General features: G+C 38.8%; 1 protein-coding gene across 3 annotated transcripts in view; it reads left to right on the top strand.

The window, feature by feature from the left end:
- The first annotated feature begins 283 nt into the window (after window positions 1-283).
- Window positions 284-17,558, top strand: part of MYBPC1 (myosin binding protein C1) — a 79,459-nt gene continuing 62,184 nt past the window's right edge. For all 3 annotated transcript variants that reach the window (XM_064456559.1, XM_064456550.1, XM_064456569.1), the window contains exon 1: window positions 284-396. In XM_064456559.1, the coding sequence (XP_064312629.1) occupies window positions 372-396 (25 nt within the window). In that variant the 5' untranslated portion in view covers window positions 284-371. The remainder of the gene's footprint in view (window positions 397-17,558) is intronic.

Raw genomic sequence — 17,558 nt, 5'->3', positions numbered from 1 at the left:
TGTATGCGTGTCTGCATGTTACAGAGAGAGACACAGAGAGGGAGCAGTGCAGCTGAATTTAGAAAGTTATAGATGTTCTCATCAGCCCCATGCAATGCAGCAGAGATTCCTTCCAAAAGCCAAGGGAGCAGAGGCTGCAGACAACAGATGTGAGAGGGGTTCCCATAACTGTCAATTTTCAAAGTGTTTGCATTGAAAAGAGAGGAGGTGCTATTTTGATTGATATTTCAGTCGCAGTATATAGACCAGAGGAATTCTTCTTACCCTCTGCTTGTCATACTGATCTGCATACTCTCTCAGCTGGACTTGGGGCTACTACTTACCGCATTTGAAAGGCTGAAACTCACTGGGAATAAAGAATTCTTGTAACAATGCCGGAACCCACCAAGAAAGATGGTAAGCATAGCAAATATTACCTGAATGTTTCTTAATTACAGGAATTATGAGTACACACACACAAAACACCTTTTAGACCACCTTGAATAATTCAGCAACAAATAATATCTAAGAGTGATAGCCATGTAACATCATTATATCATTACAGGTCACCAGTCCTTTTAAATTAAGAAATTACTTTCAGGTACAGGTATAGAGCAAAACTGTTTTGGCCTCTGACGATTTTAGGAAATAAACAATGGCTTGGCAGAGAAGTTGAGAAGCTACTTGATTGGGCAAATGCTGTATTCACTTTTTAAGGACTGCAGAATTTTTGTAGTGCCATTAGTGGTTTCTCTATAGCTAAGATATCTAGACTCTGGAAAACAGGGGATAAGCATTTCTTATGGTTTAAAAAATCAACATGTTGGTATGTTTTTCATTAAGTTTTATAGGTTATTGAATAGAAGGGTTGTGTTCATGAAACAGTTTTAAGGTTCTGATGAAAATGTATTCTCTGTGTCTAATGCATAAGTGAAGAATATAGTGAGTTTTTCTGTACAGCTCAAATTGGAATGATACATTGTGCCACACTACAGAAATTCTTATTTTATGTTTCAGAGGGATAGTTAAAGGCAGTAATACTGTCCTCTTTTGTGGTACTATTAAGCTCATAGCAAAGAAACGGAGTATGTAGTCTGCTAGCGAGATACAGAATTGTCCATTGGAGGCTGCCCAACCAGGCTTAAAATGTTCATGGTCTATTAATTAATAACTTTTTAAAAGCTAGCATTTACTTTTTACTATTTTGAAAATTTCAGCTAAATAAGTTTCCTATATTTGCATTACTTCTATAGCCCTTCTTTTATTTTTCTTTCAAACCAAGACATTTTGGCAAGAATTTTTGATGATTATTGTTTAGCATTGACAATATACATAACTTCTGCAAAGCCATAAAGGGGCAAACTGTATATGCTTTGCAAGTGTTGGAAAAAAAGAGGTATACAGGCAGGTTCCCTAATGCATTCCTAAATGCAAAACTGAGTTTAATCTTAAAAATTATCTTGTGGAAAGTATAGAAGTCATTAAGTAGCATTTATTTCCCATCATTTCTGAAAGATCTGGTAGGCCCATGTGTGCAGTTTGAATAAGTACATTTGATTTAACACTCACCTATCGATAGCATTTGCTTTATCTTAGCAGTCTTTTTGAAATATTTTCTGGTTTTGTGGAAGACAAGAGCAGAGCAACTATCAGGAGCATTAGGCAGTTTCAGCACCTTGTTGGGTTGGGGGCATATGAAAACCAAACTTTTTGCATGACTGAGTCTTAAGCAAGTAGTGTTGACAGACTGATGTGATCATTTTACTTACTGGCCCTCCTTAGTACTCGAGGACAATGATGGATGAAGTATCCTTCTGAAAATAGCTACACCAAGTGCACGTATTAATACAAGAGCCTAATCCTCTATATCAAACCTAGAGCCAAGCCCCTTCTAGAGTGTCTTATTTGTAATTCAAATGATTTACACATGTATTAAGTGTCCTTTTTATCTGATCTGTTATTTGACTGGATATTACACAGTTTAATAAGAATGCATTCTGTAGCTGCCAACTAAAAAAAACCCTAAAACATTTCTGCACTTTCAAAAGATATGTGCTTTGCAGAAAATCTGTTTGGAGCCTCATGTTTCTGAAGGTTATTATTCTTTTTAAGACTAGATCGTTTCAAAGATGTTCTTACAATTCAGCGATTACTAATGCAGCTCCATAGTAGTGTTAAAAAAAAAACAACTAGCAACTATGAACAACATTACAGCGACAGTGGACTAAATGTTATTTTTGATAAGTCAATATTCAGGAACATAAAAAATATTGAAGCCTTCTGTCCTGATAGAGCTAGAGTTCACAAGTAGTAATGAGGTCCAGAACAGTGACACATACAGGTTGTACCCTGGTTGTTCCTCATTGCATCCAGCTTATTTGCAGCCAGTAGATCAGGGTGATAACAGGTTTATTTTTGTACTTAAGAGATTAGCTGCTTCCTAAAGAATTTTTGTTTATCAAGAACTCACCTGAGCTGTGGCAGTACTTGTATAGTAAGTGCAAGTATTTGCTGTATTAGTGGCAGGAGGATTCAGTACCAATAATACTATAATACCACTGCTAGTATGTGTACTAACTCTACCAGTTAGAATTCAGAACCTCAAGTGTCCATGAAATGCCCGTTCTCAATGTAATTTCCAAGGCATGAAGGATTGAAGGCAATTAATTACTGAAGGTGAACCTTGGACTGGCTACATTCTGGAAGGTAGCACTGGAAGGACTCTCTGAGAAACCTTTTGGGAACTGGTTGGCAGACTACAATAGGCAGCAGAGAAAAAAAAGAGGCTTAAGGCTTCTGCACCACAAGGGCACCTAAGCAGTATTCTTCTGACATTTCCAAAAGAGGCAATCTACATGAATGATCACGTACTCCTTATTCTCATAGGTCCTGCCAGTTAAAAACAGCACACGCAAGAACAAGCAGCTGAGAAGTCAGAAACTGGCTAACACTTGTATGTTGAGAAAATCTCAGCTTTGTGGTTTTTTGTCCCTGCAGTCTGAGGTACACAGCTAGATTTTCCAGAAGCACTACTGCAGCAAGCTCCCAGGCTTTTATTCAGGCCAAATCCTCTTTGAGCTATTTTAAGATTCTTAGATTACCAAAGTAAGAAATATCCTGACTTGGTGAGAGCGTAGTCCCACAATGCGCTCTTAACAAATAGGATCACCAAATTAAACACACCACTCAGCTTAGAGAAAGTTGCTGGAGCATTTCAGCCTGATGGAATGTGTCACTGTGGAAACAGGCTTCCATGACTAATGATTTAAGGCCTTTATTGCACTCCTAAAAAGTCGAAGTCCTATATATTATATCAGCTGTGGCTTCTTCGGAGTGTATGGTCATGCTGTTGTAAGATAGTTTTGTCTTAGCCTGTTCAAAATTTCATATTCACAGGGTGAAGTTTAAATCAATGGGTTAACTGATCCCAGTGGATGAGTCGGATGGGACTGTGATGCCAAAGACCTTTACCAGTGCATTTAAATTTAATGGCCTTTAGCTTTCCTGGTGACTAATAAAATAACCCTCCCTCATATAATTGCTTCCTGTAATTTATTGTAATGGGTCAGTCAATCTTTCCTCTCCCTGCTTTCCTTTAACCAATATTCATAATAAGAGCTGCCCATTAATTAGGTGCCCTCTTAAACTGTCACAGGCCATGGCATTTGGATATGCTTTTGTAAAAGTGCCAAGTCTTTCAAGAGCAACAGTTTCAAACTATTTGTGGGCACCGTCCCACAGTGACAGGTGCAAGTCAGTCCCTAGTTCTGTAAATTTGCCTTATTTATTCTCCCAAATCTAGGAAATAATTCATGGCCATGAGTTAAGTGACCATTCCAGATTTCAAGCCAAGGCATTTATCGATTGTCTGCCAACTTAATTTTCTAAGGGTTTGCAAGCTCAGTTTGAGTACTGCTGGAGCATCCACATATTGGCAAGGAATCAAAATTAAAAATCAGTGTGTCTACTTTAGAAAGTGTTTCAGTAAAACTTTTTTTCAATCTATAAACAGCATAGATGTAATAGTTGTGAAGAAAACTATGTGCATATATTGCCTGTTAGAAGGACAATCTCTAAAACATGAACGAATTTCTGAAAGGAGGTAAAAAGACACATCAGTAGAGACTGCTTTGGAGACATATTAACACTGTTGTCTCTGAAGAAGCCCAGTTGAAACAGCCTTTACTTTATTGGCTTTTAAACATGACCAGTTTTCTTTCACTGCACAATTCTTCTATAATTATATTTGCATTATATTTATAATGTTTAAAACAATACCATGGTCCACTGTATCAAGATAATAGGCACTGTCAAACAAGTCAGCTAGTCATAAATCATGTAAGTAGACATGTAGAGCAGCTTCCCAGTGGGAAATCAATATCAATATCAAGGTTGGATAAGAGTTAATTAAAGTAAGACTTCTTTTAATATCCTATTTTCAAGACAAATTTTTCAGAGGTGAAAAAGAAGTTAAATGGAAATTCTGCTTTGGGATACGGATTTGGCTTGTGTCAAAATTAACACTGATGATGGAAAGTTTTCCTGAAAACTCAAGAACCCAGCATGTGAACATTGTATTACATTTCTTAGTGCTTTCCATGCAGAAGACCGGACCTGTATAATCATTTTATTACAGCACCAAACTGGGTAGTGCAGCTGCTGCTGTCCTTGCTACATAGATGCATGCTTCAGTGAGGCAAACGAAAAGCATACAGACATCCATCTTCGCCATCATCATTGTCCCTCTGCAGGACTGACTGTAAATCTTGGAGCCAAATCACACTCCAAGTGAGGCCCATATATATCTTTTACAAGCCCCATATTAAAGTCACAGGTAAATGGGTTTTGGTGGACGAGGGGAAGAGGAAACCCTAACCCCTTGTCTTATTTTCCCCCTTAATTCTTTAGAAAGTTTCTCTTCATCACCTCTATCTAATAAATTTAAAGCCCTCACAGACGGAAAGCAAACTTACGCCTAACTGTTGTAATTAGATCCATTAGGGTGGGCCCTGCTCCCATCCTGAGCCCTTTAGAGCAGTGTCCTCCTGCACAGATCTTGTCGCATGCTGGGAAATGAGTTGTTCTTAGATTGTCTTTGCCCTCCCATTGCTAATTTCTAAGTGTTGCTCCCACATTTCCTTCTGAGGTACCAGAGCATCTCAGATTTATTCTTTGACCTTCTGCCTCCACTACTCCTAAGTTTAAGACTACTTTTCCAGTCAGATTAATTTGATTGAGAAAACCCTACACTGGCAAAGAAATATCCCCAAAGTTGATTTACTTTGGATTTTTTTATGTTTTGTTTTATTATGGTATAAATTGAAGGAACTACACTGATTTTTTTTCTTATACAATGCATTGATTTTATTTTAATACTAGTGTAGGAGGATAATGCAAGATTGATATGACTTATTGTTGTTCTTACTTGACTTGAAAATCTCAACCACCCTGTGAAAAATGCAGTGCATCTATGCACAGGAAAAATATTTCGTATTGTCACACTAGAAGAAAAAAAACTCACTGAGTTTAGAAGGAAAGCAGGGAATGGTCTTTCAACAGACCAGAGGGTGCTTTGTACTTGGCAAAACTGAAATTAGCAAATGCTGCCTTTGTGCCTCCCTATGCTGCACCTGTTGGGAAGATAAATAAAGGACTGCCCAGTTCTTTCCCCTCATACCTCCTAAATATATCACTTTAAGAGAGCTTTAAAAAAACCCAACCATGCTACAGTACCCTTCTGTTCCATGAAAAACTGGATGAGTTTCTTCATATTAGTTTCAAGGATCTACCAAGCAAGATGGGAAGGTCTGTGGTCACATAGCAAAACAATAGCAGGGAGATCTGGGGAGACTTCAGTTATCAAAACATTAGTAGCTGCCACATGTTAACAGTCTTTGGAAAATACATTGTACAACATATTTCATGTTTCACAAGGGGACATCCAGAGGGTTCCTTGAAGCGGAAGAGCAAATCAAGTTTGAAAATAAATTGCCTGGGGAAATATCCCTTGGGATACAGCCAACTACTAGAATGGTCACCCAGGGAAAACGCAGAGATTCCACTAGGTTACAGGGCCTAATTTAAAAATTGTTCTAGAGTGAGGGGGAAAGATTGTTCTCATCCAGACTGTAATGTGGCTTTGTACTGGATGTAAAAATCTGTAAAATAAAGGAGAAGGTAAATGGAGAGAATCATTAACTTCAGTTGTAATTGGCTTCTCTCAGTCTCACTGCAAACAGCTCTGTCTCTTGCATCTTAGGAACTGTGTGGCTGAGAAACAGTCTCTTCCCATCTAGCCCTTTCTGTTCTCAGTCACAACTGAAGTGCTACTTCTGAAGACTCAAAAAAAAGTTTTCTCTTTTTCACTGCTGTTAGGAAACCAATATTTGAAGCCATTTTTCCATCATTCACTAGGGGCGTTTGATGCACTTCACATCCACCAGGACACTTCATTCTTTTGGTTTGAAGAGTTGTTGGTGTTTTAAGAGTTAGCAAAGAGAGGACTGATCTGACATGAACGTCCATGTTAGTTCATTGAAAATTTTGATAAGTTTGCAACCGTACAGAGATCCTAATGGTCTTTACACTGCCACAGAAGATCTCTGGGTTAGGAATCTGATACCCAAATGGAAGCGTGTGCAAGTGAATTAGGTGTCCCCGTTCCCACTGGAGTCACGGACAGCAGGTCATTACAGTCAGTGGAGCCCAGACTGGTTCTCAGCTGACCAGCCAGCAGTTGCCTAAACACAGGTGCCTACTGTCATATGAGATGCTCTAGGATACACAGAATACCCATTTTGGACGTGCAGATATGACTCAGGACCTCTGGGAGATCTGCAACACCCTGGAGTAGCAGCTAGAAGCCAGAAGGGTATGCTACAGCATCTGAATGTCATTGATCACCTATGTTTAAGAACATTAATTGAGCTGTAAGCAGCTATTTTATGGTGAATAAAAATCTAATTCAATTGATTATAATGGTAGCTTGGGCTCCTAACTCACACTGTAGGCACATTCATGTGTCTCCCTTTTTTCTGAGTACCTTAACAATAAGGCTGCAGAGTTATTTTCTGTAATTTGTTCAATTAGTGTTTAAGGATTTTGTGCAATTATTAGTTTTATAAGAAGACAAGGAGAGTTCCACTCCAGCATGATTTGCATGTGATACTTGGATGCTCTCCCTCAGTACATGAGGGTGTACATTGGGCCCGGATTCCCTTGAGCAGAGGAGAGTGCGCCCTTCTGTAATCTGCTGGGTGCACTGATAAAAATAAAATTTTTTTAAAAAAAAAGGTGCTACTGCCATTTTTTCTGTTATTTGGAAGATCTAGCTAGGGTCTCTTGCTTTATTATTTGTAAAAAGGAGTTATATTTTATTTCATGGCTAAGCTGAGTGTTTAAATCAAAATTAAATTTATTTTTTGCATCAATGAGAGGAAACATAAGATTGCATTCCTCTTCAAATCAATATTAATTTCTCCTTTTCCTTTCTGCTCTGGTTACTCTCACTTCCTCCAACAGCTTTATGCTGTTCGATGAATGACTGGTTACAGCAAGGTCATTTGTAGATATGACTAACAAGTACTTTTACATTAAATAAGAAAATGTTTATTAATATTCTACAATCTGTTCAGCAAAACACACGTAGTTTAGGAATCTCCATGAATTCCTATTGCTGGAATTTACTCTCCCTAATTTGTCAGGTATGGTTTTAGCACCTAGAGCTCACTGAACCAGCAGGTGGTTCAGCCAAGATGAAGATGTTTACAGAAGAGAGTGAATTAGAGTCAAAATCCAGTTCTGTGTCCAACAGGACTTTATGTCCTAAGAAGCTGTTCTAGCAAGCATGTTTTGGTAAAGGTTTCAGTCAATCTTCACCACTTCCTGAGGTGCTGTAGGGACAGAAAGTTACTGGAGACTCAAGAAGTATGAAGATAGATTTCGGCTCAGAGACCTCTGAGAACCCTAAAAAATGTGACATTCACAAAATGGAGTGGTTCAGGCTTCGCTCCCCTATTACCTATGTCTGTATTGCTAATGGCATCTCCACAGAGCAGTGGGACCAAGGCTAAGCAATGCAGGATGCCTTTCATCCACACTGCTTGGAAGTGCCACTACTGAAGATGACCAGTCACACCTCCAATTCTCTACTGCTTGGCCAAGTGTCTTTACATATATTTTCAGTTCAAAGTGCAACAATAACCTGTGGCCTCTGCTGCAGTTAGCCGTGGTGGTGTTAGATGTCGTCATAATACTAAGATGTTTCATGTCCTGCTCTCTGGTAGTGCTAGATGGGTGTTAATTTAGGATATTAGACCTCCTTCAGTAGTGTCGGAGGGCTGTTGAACCAAAAGTCAAATATGGCACAGTCTCAGAAAAGTTTCCAAATTCTAAAAAGAATGACCATCCTAAGAACTGCTGTTTGTTTGAAAGACCCTCACAAATACAGTAACTTGCAAGTCGGTCAGTACAGGTGGCTTCCATGCAGTGCAGAGATTTGCAGCACCAGGACGTGGGTGCTTGGTGACTCATTCCCCAGTTTAGACCCACTCCATGTCCCAGCTCCATGTTCCCAAAAGCGTACAGACACTGCAGCAGGAAGGGAGTCCTTTTGTATCCTGCAGCAATGGAACGTGTTCAAGAGAGTCATTGCTTCCCTGGAGATTAAGAAATATTTCTTACATAACTTGCTATGCCCTGGCCCTATTACTAATTGAAAATAGCATGTGATCTACTTCTAAGGGCAGTTGTCCTTATATGTGATGGCTCTAGCAAGTTATTTTGATCAGGTGATTATTACAAAAAGCTCCGTTCTAATTTAATTCTCCATAGGATCAAATGGTGGTTTTAGTGAGTGTCTGAAGGCATTGTTCAGTAGTACCACAATGCTTCCTGAGAGGGATCTGTATTAAAATACACACTCACCACGACTTTGCAAGCTCAGAATAACTTCCTAATTTTGGTCATAAATGCCAAGATTAGGTTGCAGTCATACACAGACACAGATAAAGATTCCCTCTTCATACAGATTTCTGTTTATAAATCTTATCTCTGTTTGCATAGGTATAAATTACAGAGACATTTGCTCCACTTCTTGTTATTGAACCCACTGGATGGAACACGTTAGGTGGGAGCTGAGCAAAAGCAACTCACAAAACAGCTCAAATGGTTACTTTTTTCTTGAGCAGGAGCTGTGCTTTGCTCAGCCAGCATGCAAACCTGGTCAGACAGCCTATTCCATATTTTGTCTTCTCTCAAAGCCCTGAAGTTGTGATGAAATTAAACCAAATACAGATGCAGTTAAAACTGGAAGATATCCCAAATGAAAAGCTTACTGGTTCATTTGATGTGATAGGTCTTAATCCTTGATACTCACCTACTCTGGTGTGCGAGCGGACTAGAAGGAGCTGTGAGACATAGTTGTTGAACAGTCATTGAATTCCAGCCTTTGGGCATTTTTGTGTTCATTCATAACTTTCTGCCATGAGATCTTTCCTGTACAAGAGAAATGCACAAATTATGGCCCCTAGCACCAGTTCCAACTGTTTTAAAAGGAAGAGCTGATTGTGCTACTGTAGTAGGGCCTTTCACTGTTTTCTGACCTGAAATGAAACTTTTCAAACCATTTGCACTCCTAAATGTACATATCATTGCATTTCTGTCCTTTTTTCAACAGCTTTATTAGTTTCCAGTACCACTAAAGCATTGTTCCTAGCAAAAATTAGAGAAAACACTTATCCCTGGTGATGTGGAGAATATCTGTGGCTAGAGATATCTAGGAACAGTCACATGAGAAATGCCATGCAGATGGACTAAGTCATTGACTAATAGCTTCTGGGTCTTGTGCTATGATATTCATGTAGATAGAGATATACATACACATGCTGTAGCATATTCAGTAGCTTGTGTTTTTATAAGAACATAGTATCTAGGCCAAAAAACTTATTTTAGACCCAAAGAGGAGCATAATACCAATGGAGGCTGTGGCTGCCACTCCTCCACAGATGCAGACTTCAGTGAAGGCACAGAGGGTCACATGCCTGGTGACATTTTTTCCATGGCATTCCCTCCAGCCTTACTAATCTTTCATCTAAGCTTTCCTTAGCCCTATTTTTAAAGGGGAAATCTGACCTCTGTCCTCTGCCCCTTTTTCTTTGCCCTTGTTTTGCATTTCCATGTTTTGCAATGAAGGGTTCTCTCTTACCCAACAGCTTTTTAGCTGGATAGAAAGTATATTCAGTGAGCTGTGACTGTTATTCCCAATAGCATCTCAATGCTGTTGTGCTTTGTAAGAGCTCTCTTTTATACGTATCACTTACTGATTTACTGATGAAAACCCTCACAATTTGTCTGCAAACATCCTGCCGTGGTGTTTTCTCTAAAGGCAAAGTTAAGTGATTTTTTTTTAAGTGGAGGGTTAAAATTCTCACAGTTATCTTCATTGCTGCAGAATGGTCTTGAGATGTAGAAAATGTAACAGTATTAACACAGAGGGATGTATGTAATTTTGTATGCCTAACACCCACAAAGGGGCATACGTGACTTTCACGTACATAAATATTGCTGCACGATCCACCAAAGATTTGCCTGGTGCCAGAGTTCTCTCGGACCTTAGTTCTCTTAAATTTTTACCTACAGAAAAGGTCCTTTCTCTCCACATATGCAAAATACTCCTAAAGATTTTTCAATACAACACTGAATTCATGGCATTTGAACAACAATAAATATTTATATGCAAATAAGCTTACAAAAAAAGCAAACTCCCAAAGTCATTACATAGAATTCCCATTAAATAAGTAAGTTTCTGAGTTGTACAGTAACTTCTGATTCTTCAAGTGTTTGGTATCAGCAATACTTCAATTCTAATACAGAGCTTTCCTGCACTGCCAGTTATGTTTGGGGTTTTTTTAAATTCTTCTCCAGACTTAATTACAAATCATCTTTGGCTGGCAAGTACTGGAACACCAGCAGTCACAAAAAGTAGCAGCCCCTGAATTTCATAGCCCATGAATATGAGTTACCCTTAGTAAGCTAAGAAAATGGATGCTACTACCCTCTTTTTCATCTTGAGTGAGTTATTTCCCATAAGCCTGATGACTGAAAATTAGCATTGGGTAAAAATTTCAGGTTGACACAAGTAGTGGATTAGTAGTGATTAGCTACTTGAAACACTCTTTAATCACCTACGCACCTGACAGCCCTGTGTCAGGGTTCCTTGTTACAATCCCATCCTGTAAGACATTGTCTCTCAAGAGGAGACCGAGTACTGAAGTGCAGATGACAGAAAAGTGCTCTTATCTGAAGGAAGTCTGAGGAGACTCTTCCTTCTTGAAAATATCACAGAGTATCAGATTATCTGTCACCCACTGTCAAACAGACTTGAAGCAAATGCTTTTCTTATTTGGTATTTGGACACAGTCATGACAGTGTTTAGACACAGTTGTAGTACATATTACTTTGACAAAGAGCTGATAACAAGCTGAGAAATTCAGTACTGGGGAAATCCCAACATGTGCACGTTTAGTTTTGCCCTGACCCTCAAAGAAAAGTTGACGTTTCAGAAGCTATGGAATGGGAATAACAGCAGATTTTAACTTTAAATTGTTGAAACGTTTTATTCTGAAATTTGGTTAAAATTAAGCCTATCAGCACGTCTCAAATGTTTCCTTGTAATTTGCTGAAGTTAGATTGCATGTATTCACGTCACCACAGCTTTATGCCGATGCCTTCATTTTCCCCTGAGAGTCAAGCTCCCTAAGTGGAATGATTTCCTACTATCTGCACATACTCACATAGCTCTCGGGACTAACCTGAATGCACTGAACAACAGGAATCATGGTCCTTTGTGGAACTCACTGCAGTTACACAGCGCATTGGGTCCGTAACGCAATTTCCATGAAACAATACTGCAATTGATTTCCTTGATTCTGGGTGAAGTTTTTCAGGATAGCTCAGCAGAACAACAGTGTTGTCATTTGGGTCAAGCAAGATTGAAGACATTTTTCTAAATTAGGAAAATGCTTCTTGAGCTGGTTTGGAAATTATCTGGACAATCTGAAAGGAAGTTCTTTACTGGTTAAGTACTCATCTCTTGAAATAACTGCCCTTTCAACTTTATTGCTGACTTTTATCCTATAATTAGAAGAGCAACTGCCATTGAAAATATATTGTTAAACCTGAGGAATAAATTACTGTCATTCCTGAGCAGCAGTTCTTTGTTTTATGAAGTTTTTAATCCAATAACCTGGTCCACTTTATTAGATTTTGCAGCTTCCAGAAAGGAAGTTAGCATTACTCAGTGTACTGCTGTGTCTGGTATCATACCATGGTGCCTTTTGCTTTCATTTTTCCCTAGGGAATCTCTTGAACTAAATTAAATTGTTTGGTTCCAGACATAAATTATCGACAAACTGTTACAAAGAAGGATAGGGAACTGAGAATCAGGTCCCTAAAAGTATTGCCATAGTTTTTTACATGGGATCAAAGTTTTCTGATGAGTGAATTAATTGATTTCAGTAAATGCATGACAAAGATTAATTAGATTTGGGTTAAAACAAGAATTTCACTTGTCTAGAAGTAATTTCAAAAGCTTGATTTCTCATTAGCACCTGCTGCCAAAAAATCATGTTAATTCACAGACAATTTAACACATTAAAAATGTGCTGCAACATTTTATGATTCTAAAGAAATCAAAACTATTCTGTGTTCATGCATTCTGTGTTTATGCAGAAAAGGCTGTCTCCTGAATATTGGAACTAACAAAACCCAGCTCTCTATTGCTGTGTGTCTTTTGTCCCCACAAATACTAAAATACGGATCACTGAATTTTAACCTGTGAGCCAGATCACTAATTTTTGACCTGAAGAAAAGAATCAGACCTGCTCTGACTCCTCGCTGCTCTCTGGAAATCACAGTCATACCTGAGGCTTGGAACCCGGAGAGCAAGTGGGGGACATGGGCAGTACTGTGAGCCGGCAGCGCCCCTTACGGGTCATTCGCAAATCCCACGGAGACCATCGGGTTTAGATGCATAGTGCGCATCGGTTCGCAGACCTTAACGGGAACTTTTTAACACACACTATAAAAAAGGCAGAGTGAACACTCACAGCTGAACTATAGCATAGTGGGAGTGATGCTACGGAGCTTCCACTACACCTACAGCCCTGTAGACAGGAATCTGTGCTAAGTGCTGAGACGAAGCAGAGCTAGGGCTTTCAGGTATGAAACCGTAGAGGTAAATCTATGAGGTTGAGAAGTCTGGATCAGGTATTTCAGGACTGTTTTATTGTTGGCCTTACAATGTAAAAATAGGAATGCTGCTTCTATCCTTTAGACATAAGTACTCATCTGGTTCGGCAATATTTACACAGCCAGTTTTCTCCTTCCCCTGTTTAACTGGAGCCAGAACCATGTAGCGCATCATGTGACGCAACATTAAAGAGCAGCTCAGATGATTGAGAACAGGTAGGTGAGAAATACAGAATTTCAGGAGTAGGGAATCATTTCAGACTTACATTAAATTGATGGTATATAAACCGAGATGGGGCCATAATACAGGAAAGTTTAAGACTTTCTATCATTGAGCTACCATTTGTAGCAAGAAGCTGACTCTGGGTGGAATTTACAGTTTTTACTATGCAAATATTATGGAGAAAATGCCTACTAAGAATTTTTTCAGTGATATTTGGGATTGCATATACCTCATTTTATAACAAGCTTTTCAATTATAGTTCAAAATAAAATGTTTTTATTTCCAAACATAGAAATAAAACCTAAAACATCAGGATGTGGAATAAAAGATAAATCAATGTAGCCACAAACAGTCTTAGGCCCTGAGAATTATTCAATGGCTTTGCAGGGACAGCTGTGCTGACAAAGCCTTCTCATAAAGGTACAGTTACAATGGCAAACTGAATTACCTTATCAGCACAAGTCACTTCGATAAACACTATATTTCAGCAAAACCCTTTTGCCATATAGATGGTGCAGCCATTAAAACTTTTTCTACAAGGTTTTGCAGGATAGCATCACAAAATTTCAGTGTCGAAAGTTTAAAAAAAATCATTTAACTTAGAAAACTGCAATTGTGAAAAGCTCAATGGAAAAATATTTAGTAAAAAAATTTCAACTAAGCATAGCCCTCAAACTGTAGTCTACTACTAGTCTGTGATCTGTGAGTTACAAGCAGGAATACTCTTTTTTCTCTTAGATGTACAAGTGCTCAGGAACTAACTTTTATGGATTAATTTCTTTTTATATAAAGTAGAAGAATGATAAAATGGAAATACAAATGGAATTTAATTACTCCATGTTGGTGCCTTGTGGGCTGAGTAGGTTAAAAATGAGTTTGAGAATGCATTGGAGCTCAATAAATAGACTAAAGGCACCAACTTTAGCTTTATTTATCTATTTAAAATACTGTCAATGTTTGGCAGCCGTCTAGTTCCCAGTTACAGTACATACACAACTTCCAGACTGCCAAGGAAGTTTTGCACCATCTGATGAGGGTGCTGACTGCTGATGGCTGCCTCCTACCTACTATGAATTAAATATGGGGGAGTTTAATGCATAGATGACATAGTCCTTTACTGGACAGTCTACCTGCACAAACTTAATTTACTTTAAACTTAAATTACTTTTGTTCAGGTCATGGTTACAACGTTCTTCAGATATTCATTCCCATATGAAAGCAAAGTTCTCATAAGAAATGAGGAAGATGTGGAAGCTTACACATGATCAGATTTTACTTAATAGCATCATCTTACAAAAATGGGAGCTGCAAGGAAAACACACTAAATAAGCAATGTTTGCTTTATGTGCTTTCATAATTGTGGATTGCAATGGAGAAAAAATCTGGAGTCACCAATTACACTGCAGCTCCTCAAGTGGATCTATAAAGTACTTCTTTGGTGTCTAATCCGTTCCACAGAATTCACTATTACTAGGCTTTTGTTTCAACTGTTCATTCAGTTTTTCAGTCCTTAAGTCAGGGAACATTCTGCATTTATCATATGTTGGTTTAACTGTATCCCATGGCCCATAAAATCCTTTGCAATTTGAAGTATTTAGATTATTCCTGAAATGGGAGTGTTGGAGGTGATATTATATGCTGGAATTAATTATTATCCTTGGATTTGTTCTTTCCTACAAGCTGAAATTCATCAGGAATGGTTTTGAATTTTAATCATATGCAAAACTAAATTTTTAAGCAAACTCTTTGTTAAGATTATTTTTTCTCCAGTACCTACCTGAAGATGCATCACTGGATTACAATGCTTTTAATTGTTGGAATGTAAAAATAACTTCAGCTTCAGTGAACAGGCTGATTTGTTCACTTTGTTGCAATAAGAGACAGTATTTAACCTAAAGTTGCTATTTTCATGTCTGACCAGAAGCAGTCACAGTGAGCCAAAACAGGCAGTCTCATCTGTCCACACCATCATTACAAGTGGAAACAGAAAACAGAAATACATTAATAAATTTATCAGTCTGGCTCCATCATACTGTTGGCCACAATAATAGTCATCTGGGCAGTCACCAGAGCACCACTTATTCACTTCAGTCCTTTACAGTGACTTTTGCTCTTTACAATTTCCTTTACAAAGTCCTTTACAATGACATTGCTTTACAATGACAATGAGCTAGGACTCAAATTTGTTTAGAATAGTTTCCGTAGCTTTATTTTAAAAGTAATAGAGAAAGTGTTCATGATTATTCATAAAAATGGTAATGATTTCAGCTGGTACTACAGTTTCCTGCTTCTGTTCAGTTTGTCTGCGGAAGTTGCGTGCAAATCCCATTATTTCTCAGTGGAGAACTGAGACTCATAAGGCAGCAGGCAGACCCTGTCTGCATGACTGACTGTGCTCAGGATTTGTAGAATTCTGAGTATTCCACTGTTTATTGATAAGACTAGTATTTACTTCAATTTAAGTCCAACTGAATGCATTAAGAGTGCTTTCATATATTACAAATGACTGAATCAAGCCCTCTGTTTCCCAATTAAATGCTCATCATGCTCTGGTAATCTCTATAGTTTCTTGAACAAGTGCCTGTCTTCCAAAAGACGAGGCATTTAATCACATTGCATCACTGATGCCACTGTGACCCTATACTGGTCTGGGTGAAGTAACCCATAGGAAAATGGTCAGACTGTTTTCAGCCATTTATCTTCTTCAGAGCACTTTTTTTTGCAGGGAATGTAACACTGAAAGGAAGAAGCTTTATGGCTTTTCTCTGCTGATGATCTGGACATGAGGTCTGTCAAGTAACTGTTCCACATCCTTGGTCTTTCCCTGCCCACCTATTTCAGTGGAGCATCTACCCCAGGGGAAAGCCATGTGCCACAACAGCAGTTCTCATGTCTTATAGGGGCCGCGCACAGGGAACAGTCCTTACACATGACAACTGCACAAGGGCTGGGGTGAGCCATGCTCTCTCCCCAAACTAGCATTTTGTCTATTTTTGTCTGACTAGCAGAGTCAGCACTTTAGGAATGCCTACGTAATAGTTATATTTGTCTGATCCCTTGAGGCTATGTCCGCGAGCTTAATCCACCTACTTAAATTTGACACAAGTTGACAGGTCTTTGTGACAAAAAGCATTAAGTGACCATCCTCGTGCTCTTTGACATATGAAAGTCACTTTAATATGCTGCTGTTACACAGACAGATATCATACCTGTATCCATGATGATGCAGCTATAGTCCCGGTTTCCCTTTCAGGTAAATGGGAGTGAGCCCTCTGGTCAGACTGGGTGAGATCCTAAATCCCTTGGCTGTTCAGACCGGAGTCTTTGCTGGGTTGTAACCAATCTATATCTAACTGCAGGGGCAAATTAGTGCAGGAGACTTTCCTCCTCCCTCTTGTGAATGTTCCAGCCTAGTGGTGGTGAAATGCTATCTTTAGACTGTGCAATCCCTGCTTTAATGCTCAAGGTCATTTCCTTCACCTAAGAGAAAAAACAAAACAAAACAAAACAAACCCAAAACCAACCACTACTCATTTTCCAATTTCATTGAAAGTTCCTAAGCCTACCCAAAACAAGCCTGCTCCTGAGTACAGAGCTGCAAAATGAGAAGGGTTATCCAGCCAGACCTCTTTCCCATTATGCTTGCGGATAACCTGTAGCTCTCCAATGGTCTGAACTGCAAGTCTCCAGAATACTTTGCTCCCAGCACAGTAGTAGAGTAGGACCTGGAGACTGTTTTAGAACTGTCAGCATGCTTCATTATGTTTACTCTTCAGTGTGAAAAGTAAAATATATGATGTCAGGGAGTTTCTATGCTTGTTGCTGTCACAAAAGCCAGTGGAAGTGGGAATTTAGGGCCCTTGAAAACTGGCCATCACACATAAGCACCCTGCCAGTTCCCTGCCAAAGCTTCTTGTGGTTATTGCAGGTCAGATGTCAGTGCAGCCAGACCTAAAATGGAATTGAAATTTTAAACAATGATAGTCCCAATTTAACATGGTTCTTAAGCATTTTCATAACTTTAGCACATGGGTAATATGGAACTTTTTAAAGCTTAGTTATCTATATGCATAGCAAGATATTTTAAGTCTCATGTGAAAAACTGAGC

The sequence above is a fragment of the Phalacrocorax carbo genome, chromosome 1 (genome assembly GCF_963921805.1).
Source record: "Phalacrocorax carbo chromosome 1, bPhaCar2.1, whole genome shotgun sequence".
In the NCBI taxonomy this organism is placed as follows: Eukaryota; Metazoa; Chordata; class Aves; order Suliformes; family Phalacrocoracidae; genus Phalacrocorax; species Phalacrocorax carbo.
This window is presented reverse-complemented; position numbering and strand designations above follow the sequence as displayed.